At 38.3% G+C, this 8,239-nt stretch overlaps 1 protein-coding gene across 2 annotated transcripts; it reads left to right on the top strand.

Moving 5' to 3' along the window:
* Positions 1-4,877: 4,877 nt before the first annotated feature.
* KRT10 (keratin 10) lies at positions 4,878-7,967 on the top strand. Of its 2 annotated transcripts, XM_045888068.1 has the most exons (7): positions 4,878-5,109; positions 5,140-5,504; positions 6,295-6,377; positions 6,833-6,989; positions 7,079-7,240; positions 7,331-7,456; positions 7,746-7,967. In XM_045888068.1, the coding sequence occupies exons 1-7, from the start codon at positions 4,878-4,880 to the stop codon at positions 7,965-7,967; spliced, it is 1,347 nt and encodes a 448-aa protein (XP_045744024.1). The 2 variants fall into 2 exon arrangements, with proteins under 2 accessions (XP_045744024.1, XP_045744023.1); XM_045888067.1 differs by having other exon boundaries at positions 4,878-5,504.
* Positions 7,968-8,239: the final 272 nt, after the last annotated feature.

Here is an 8,239-nt window from a genome sequence, read left to right as displayed (position 1 = left end):
AACACTGTTCTAAATGCTTTACATTTTTTAACTCATTTAACTCCCACTACAACACTGCAGGGTAAGCAAAATTATCATTCCTTCTTTAGAAATGAAGAAACCGACATAAAGCCATACAGTGAGTTGTGGGGCGTGGGTTATAACCCCAGCAGTCTAGCTCCAGAGCCCACCCACTTAACCACTCTGCTACATTCACTGAAAAGCCTGCATGCAGTGGCCATATTTTTGTGGCTTCCATCACAGTGCAGTCCCAGAAGTTTCAGGAAAATTGTGTGACATGGGAGTGTCTGCAGATTTTAGAGCCCTGAATTTCAGATGTTTTCCAATGAGAAGCCATGGGCTTTACCAATATCTTAGCTAATTACTAATTACTGCCTAGTTACTTGGCTCTCTGGGAGGAGGGTACCAAATCCATCAGACAGTTGTACAACTTTCCACTTGGCTTTGACTCTGTGGGTGGTAATCACAAAGGCACATTCAGCAATTTACACAAAGTCACAGATCATTCAAGCAAAATATGTCTAACTTTCAAACTTTATGTGATAAACAGTAGAAAATTCTAAACATTTAGCTCATCAATCCTGCCATCTTGAGACATAACCTGCATTACCAGAGTCATCTTTCTGTAACTACCTAAATTACTCATTATATCTCAATTAATCAGAGAAAGAAACTTGCAAATAGAATTTTCAACTAGAAACTTCTAAAGAGAATTTTACTTGAAGCAAAATAAGGAAGAAATAGGAAAGATCCAAATCCCAACAGTGAGACAAGTCAAGCTGGTAACAAAGCTGAATCAACAACATGCTTTAAGAGCCCCAACCAAATTAACCCCATGAGCATAGCATTTATACCCGCCGTAACCATGATCCCAAATCCAGAAGCAATTAAAGAAGAAATTAATACACTGGATTACATGAAAACAAAATACAATAAGCAAAGTGGTCAATTCTAACATTGGGTATACATTGTGGACTACCCCCACCAAACTCCACTAAATCTCCCCCATGGAAGGATGCCAGTGGTTCCTAACTGCCAAATCAAGTCTTTCTTCAATCTCCTTTCTCCTTGACCACTCTGCAGACCAGCCCACTTATCTGGGTTCCCTCCTCCCTTGGCTTCCATGATCCTTCTTCCTCTTTCCCTACTACAGGTGCCCTCCTTCTCAGTATTATTCTCTAGCTCTTCTTCCCAGCCCCTAAAGTGGCCATCCCTCAAAGTTCAGGCTTAGACCTTCTGCTCATTTCTTTCTAAATTCCTTCCTACCTATCCTGAAGTCTGCTCTGATCTCTCTCCTGAACTGTAGTCCTATGAGCCTAACTGCTGAAAGACATTTTTACATGAATATCCTGGTATTAATTCAAATTCCCATCTTAAAACTAACTTCTCAAACTTCACTCTTCTTTTATTATGCCCTCACATACATCACACATCACACACACACACACACACACACCCCACAAGACTGCTGGAACCCCTCCTTACACTACTTCAACATCCTGTCCATGCCTCAAGTGTAGCCCAGATTACCCTAGATTATAATCTCTGATTTGTGGGTATGTTTGCTTCCCTCTCCAAGTAGACTGTAAATTCCTTAAGCGGCAGGAAATGTATCTTAATCACCTGTGTATCCCCAGGGAATATTGCAGGTGCTCAATAAAATCTGTTAAGAGAAATTAATAAATATAGATGATCTGTTCCGGCCAAACTGGTCCATTAAGAGTCTCCACCTGTTTGGCATTTTCATAGTCCCCACTCCCCAGAAGTGTCCTCTCTCTGATGCTGCACCCATGGAAAAATCCTATCAATCCTTTACAAGACTCAGCTTAAACTCCACTGGCACCATGAAATCTCATCAGATGACCCTATTCCAAAAAGACTCCTTGCTCATCAGTCTTACAACGACAGTTCAGCGTCATGAAAACAGGATCTTTGAAACTACATAGGTCTGGTTCAAAACCAGGCTCTAGCATATGCTACTCTGGGCAAATTCCTAAAGCTTTCTAAAGCTTAATTTTTTTCAGCTATAAAATGAGGTAAATGATACCTATCATAGAGAATTTGGGGAGGATTAAAGAAGAGTAAACCATCTCGAACACAGGAGATGTTCAGGAAATGTTAACTCCTTTTCTCCACCCCACCTCCCTTTCACTTCATTTACCATTCACATGGTGTTTAGGTTGATAATGTATGTTTTGTCTCCTCAATTAGATTGTAAGGATTAGCAAAATCCTTAAGGGTAAGAGCTGAATCTCACTCATCTCTCTGTCTTCCTAATACCTATCAATGTTCCTTACAGAGACAAAATAAAAATCAACAGCAACAAAATTACAGTTACAGTGGATTATGGCAATCAAGTATAAATGGTGCCAAGACTAGAACTGACAGTCATAAATTTTCACCCAATTTAGCTGTAGAATTGTTACATGGCACCTCTGTAATTTCACTCCTGCCAAGGGCAGATTTCAACAAATGACGGTACAAATTAAAACAGATCATTTTCTAGAGTATGCAGGTTAGTAAGTAATCTTCAATAATAACCTTAAAGGTGATTTAAATTAAATATTACAGTCGGTATTAAAAGAGTCTCTATACATGTATTTGTCCCCATGTACTTTCATGCAACTGTTTTCTTTCACATACTCTTTAATATGATTGTAACAGATTTCTTCATACCACTTGTTAAATAACTGAAAATAGATTGAAATTTTGTATTTCCCTACCAAGGTTAAAAAAAAAAAAGTAAAAGCTAATACTCAAGCAAAACTGGTAAGATCAAGATCCAAAATTTGTGATAATTGCAGGTAAAATCTATCAAAATCTCTCTTTAATTAAAATGGTTTCTTTCTGAATTGCTTTCATTAATATCAAGGCTTCAACATCCTTTCTGAACTTACTGGAATGCTTTTTTTTCTATCCTGATTCTTCCTCTACCACATGCTATCTTCGACAGGCATCAATTCCCATGGTTGGGTTTCATTATTTCTTTTAACTACTGCCCCACTTGCATGTGCTAACAAGTTGGAAGAGCCGCAGTGTGCTGGGTAGTAACCTCTAACAATCGGCTCTTCATTGACACTCCCAACCACATTCCCTTTCCCTGAAGAAACTATTTCTACAGTTTTCATAGACTGTGCAACTATAACTCTAATACAAAAAAGCAATTAGTAAGAGAAGAGCATGTGCCAAATACTACACGATTTCAGTATTTTCTTGCTTCCAAGTACTTTTTGTTTTGTTTTGTTTTTTGCCCTATGGAGAAGCTTATGGTAAGAAACAGAGGCATTCAATTCCATCAGATCAAATCCACCAGAGTAGAGTATATAGACACTTTGGTAGAGGAGGAAAGAGCCAAAAGCCAGGCATCAAAAGACCAAGTTTCTAATCTCAGTTCAACCACCTATTTTATATTATTAGGCAAAACCATAACCTCTCGCAGCTTCAACATCCTCTTTTATATACTAGAGATAATAATCACCATCCCTATTTCAACAGCTTGTTTCAGAGATTATGAAATCACAGGATCACAAATGGCACTGTGTGATTATAAAATGTGTATATGATATACATGAACATATTTTTGAATAATAGCAATGTCATAGCCTATGGGTAGATAAAAAATAATTTTATATCATGTATTAAAGTCCTAATTAAATACTTGACTAGACAAACTGTTACACCAAATTCTACATACGGTGCATCCAAGGAAATTTTTTTTTTTTGAGAAACAGAATCTAGCTTGGATATATATGTTCACAGTCCAGATCATAATTGTTGGAGCAAGTATCATTCTCCAATCTGATGGGCATTGAGGAGGGCACTTGATGTAATGAGCACTAGGTGTTATCTGCAACTGATAAATCACTAAACTCGACCCCTGAAACTAACACACTAATTTAAATTTTTAAAAATCTGGATTAACATTCTTGCAAGCAAATTTTTAATCACAATCATAACATACCTAAACTCTCCTTTCTGGGATCAATCAAACTTAGAGTAAAGAAAGTACTGGAGGTTAGTTTTTCATGCTAAGAATTTCTGCATTATGGTCTTCAAATAAGCCTTCACTATGATGAATTTAAAAGTTAAAAAAAATCCGGAATAATTTCATGATTTTAGATTTTCTTTAAGGTTAAAAAGAATAGCACCATTAAATTAGCAGATTCCTAAATCATTACTCACTTCCAACTCCCTAAGCAAAGTATCAATATACTTCCATTCTCCAAATAAATTAAAAGATTCCCTATAAACATATACACACACATTTCCTAATTGTGTTTTTATGGCTTTAACTTTTTATATGCGGCAACTTTTGAACTTTTGAAATTGTTTAGCATATGTTTTTTTCTTTTCTTTTTGGTTGCTTGCAATTTTCTACAAGATCTCCATTAGAGCATGATTCTGGCAGACTTTATGTTAATTGCTGTTCCAATTCATGAAAACTGTTTAAAACATGAATTTGAAAAAAAAAATCTTATTTCAACTATAATTCTGTAGCTAAAATTCTTTTTCTAAACTTTGCAAACATTCTGTGCAATCTAGATTAGTGCTGAGAAAAAAACTGGATTTAAGTTGCTCAATGTTCTTCAAAAGGTGAAAAAGCATAATGAAACATAAGCTCATCTGAACAACACCCATTTTCAATTTCAACATAGTAAAACTCCTGTTTGTTCTTAGGGCAAATTCAAAACCATACATATTGGAATTGGTTATTACTTAAGATAATGTATGCAATCATAAGTAAAGATGCTAAATTGGCAAAAAGAAAACCATGCAAGTAAGCAAACCCTAACAACATGTGGGACACACCCTCTCAGTATATAAAGGCTTGTCACTGTCCTTGGTAGCAAGCATTCCCTGGGCTAAACAGCATCACCATGTCTGTTCGATACAGCTCAAGCAAGCAATACTCTTCCTCCCGCAGTGGGGGAGGAGGAGGTGGAGGAGGAGGATCATCCCACAAAATTTCGAGCAGCAAAGGCTCCATTGGTGGAGGATTTAGCTCAGGGGGGTTCAGCGGTGGCTCTTTTAGTTGTGGGAGCTCTGGTGGAGGCTGCTTTGGGGGCTCATCAGGTGGCTATGGAGGATTAGGAGGAGGTTTTGGTGGGGGTAACTTTGGTGGAGGTAACTTTGGTGGAGGTAACTTTGGTGGAGGCTGTGGAAGCAGCAGCTTTGGTGGGGGCTATGGAGGAGGCAGCTTTGGAGGTGGCAGCTTTGGTGGGGGCAGTTTTGGTGGGGGCGGCTTCGGTGGAGGCAGCTTTGGAGGCTATGGGGGTGGATTTGGAGGAGATGGTGGACTTCTCTCCGGAAATGAAAAAGTAACCATGCAGAATCTGAATGACCGCCTGGCTTCCTACTTGGACAAAGTTCGGGCTCTGGAAGAATCAAACTACGAGCTAGAAGGCAAAATCAAGGAGTGGTATGAAAAGTATGGCAACTCAAGCCAGAGAGAGCGTCATGACTACAGCAAATACTACCAAATCATCGAAGATCTTAAACATCAGGTAAGGTTCATATTAAAAATCCAACTTTAAGCCTATTTTTTATCCATGTAATTCAAACAGATGAATCTAAATTAACCACAATGTAGCTATTCACTGTGTTTGCCTATGTTACTTTCCTGCTTCCAAAAACAATCCAGTCTTATCAAAGGTGAATATTTGTGATGAGATGGTCATTGAAATCTTCAGCACGTGTTGCATATCTTACAGGATGGCGGATTACTGAGAATTTTTTAGGTTTTAGTGAGTATATGAGTCCATAGCTAAAATACTAGATAATTTACAAATTCAGGAACTAAAAGAATTATTAAGTGAATCAAAACAAAATATTATTCAGATTGATAACAAAAAAAATATTCATTACCAATGACAAGTAACATGAATTCTCCAGGATGGAAATGGGATAGTTTGCCCCTAGAGAATTTGTGAGTTGTACCTACTGTGAGCCAGCCCAGAGTGTATTCCTTTAGAATATGTATTTAAAACAAGTTAAACCGAAAGGTATGAGTCAGTCAAAAGTTGGCTGAAATACATGGAAATCACCCAGGATAAAAGTAGGGGAACACACATGCAGGAACACAGCTTATAATTGCAGTTAGTTTTCAGAAAAGGACAATACAGAAATAGCAAAGTATAGAAACTTCAAGAGAACGAATGACTCAAATTTAAGTATCTGGGTAATCCTGCAATATTTTATATTTTGTAAGATTTTGTAAGAGAACATAAAAATGCAGGTCATCTATGCCACCATAAAAGCCATATCTGTATCTGATTTCTTTGCCTCTCCCTCCAGATCCTCCGTCTAACAACTGACAATGCCAATATCCTGCTTCAGATCGACAACGCCAGGCTGGCAGCTGATGACTTCAGATTAAAGTAAGCTAAGTGAACGTGGCACAACACTGTTGTAAAAGATACATGAGTTGCTTTTTTTTTTTTTTTTCAACTTCAAAGTCTTTAATAGTTACCTGTTAGGAGCAATGTAAGGTAAGGGTTATAATCTACATGAGTTGCTTTTAACAATGACTTTGGACGCCCACAACAGCATTTACATTTTCTTGAGTTCATGCAAAGTTAAACGGTACTGGAGTCGTCAGAAAATGTTTCAATCTCAATATTACCTTTTGGGCAATATTAAAAGAAAAAAATGCATTTTAAAGTAACTGCTAAGCTTCTTTGCATTAAACCACTAATATCCCTATGTGAATTGGTATACAATGAATGTTGCCATGATATGAACTCAACTCTATATTTGCTTCTTAAACAGTCTCAGCCCAAGTATACCTCCCATATGTAAGTTATATCCAGTATTTGTACTATGCGTTTTTCAGGTATGAGAACGAGGTAGCCCTGCGCCAAAGCGTGGATGCCGACATCAACGGCCTGCGCAGGGTGCTGGACGAGCTGACCCTGTCCAAGACCGACCTGGAGATGCAGATCGAGAGCCTGACTGAAGAGCTGGCCTACCTGAAGAAGAACCATGAAGAGGTGATGCAAAAAGTTATACTTCCCCCGGCCAAGAAAAGGGTTCATTGTGGTCATGGTGCAGTCATTAAATTTTTCTGTTCCTCAAACAGGAAATGAAAGACCTTCAAAATGTATCCACTGGTGATGTAAACGTAGAAATGAATGCTGCCCCAGGTATTGATCTGACTGAACTTCTGAATAACATGAGAAACCAATATGAACAACTTGCTGAACAAAATCGCAAAGATGCTGAAGCCTGGTTCAATGAAAAGGTAATTCATCTTCCTTCATGATGAGGCCAGTGGACGTTTGGTTATCATTTCAGATTTTTCTCATCTTTTCCCCTGTTTTTAATACTCTAGAGCAAGGAACTGACTACAGAAATCAATAGTAACATTGAACAAATGTCCAGCTACAAATCTGAGATTACTGAATTGAGACGAACAGTTCAAGCTCTGGAAATCGAACTACAGTCCCAACTAGCCCTGGTATGTTAATAATTCTCTCTCTTGAAATAACTTCTATGCAACTCAAGAGAAAAGAGGGGGTAAGAAAGTAGAAATAAAATTGGAGCTCTTTGTTAACAGGGGAGAAGTCTTAGCGGCCCTGCTCTAAACATGCTTAAGTTAAAATGTTGCCATTGAACATAAAACACAAATTCTGTTCATTTTCTTTATTCTTCTATTTGATGTCTTATTAAACGATTAAATAATCTTCACTGTATTTAATTAAACAGTGAGGTCGCTAAGTCACCATCTATGCTCTCCTCTTTCTCAGAAACAATCCCTGGAATCCTCGTTGGCAGAAACAGAAGGTCGGTACTGCCTGCAGCTCTCACAGATTCAGGGCCAGATCTCCTCTCTGGAGGAACAACTCCAGCAGATTCGAGCCGAAACCGAGTGCCAGAATGCTGAGTACCAACAACTCCTGGACATTAAGATCCGACTGGAGAATGAAATTCAAACCTACCGCAGCCTGCTAGAAGGAGAAGGAAGGTGAATCATTAACATGTTTAAATTACCCCAATTGGTTTTATTGAATGTTCTAAATCGCCAGGTTCTTCCAAGACCCAAAGAAGTGCCAGAGGATGGGAGAAAGGGAGGAGAAGGGAGAAAGCAAGGAAAGGGCGTCTGCGGCCACAGCTTCCACCCCCCATGGATATGACTCTTAGGGTTGTGTGCAACATAAAACTGTTTTTAAGTAATGGATTTTAGAATCCACACTTGACAGGGTTTTGGGTTTTTTTTCCCTCTCGAAACACGTTGTGCTTA

This window comes from Mirounga angustirostris, unplaced genomic scaffold, assembly GCF_029215605.1.
Source record: "Mirounga angustirostris isolate CCGP_5_RB_7025 unplaced genomic scaffold, mMirAng1.0.hap1 SCAF_17, whole genome shotgun sequence".
Classification (NCBI taxonomy): Eukaryota; Metazoa; Chordata; class Mammalia; order Carnivora; family Phocidae; genus Mirounga; species Mirounga angustirostris.
This window is presented reverse-complemented; position numbering and strand designations above follow the sequence as displayed.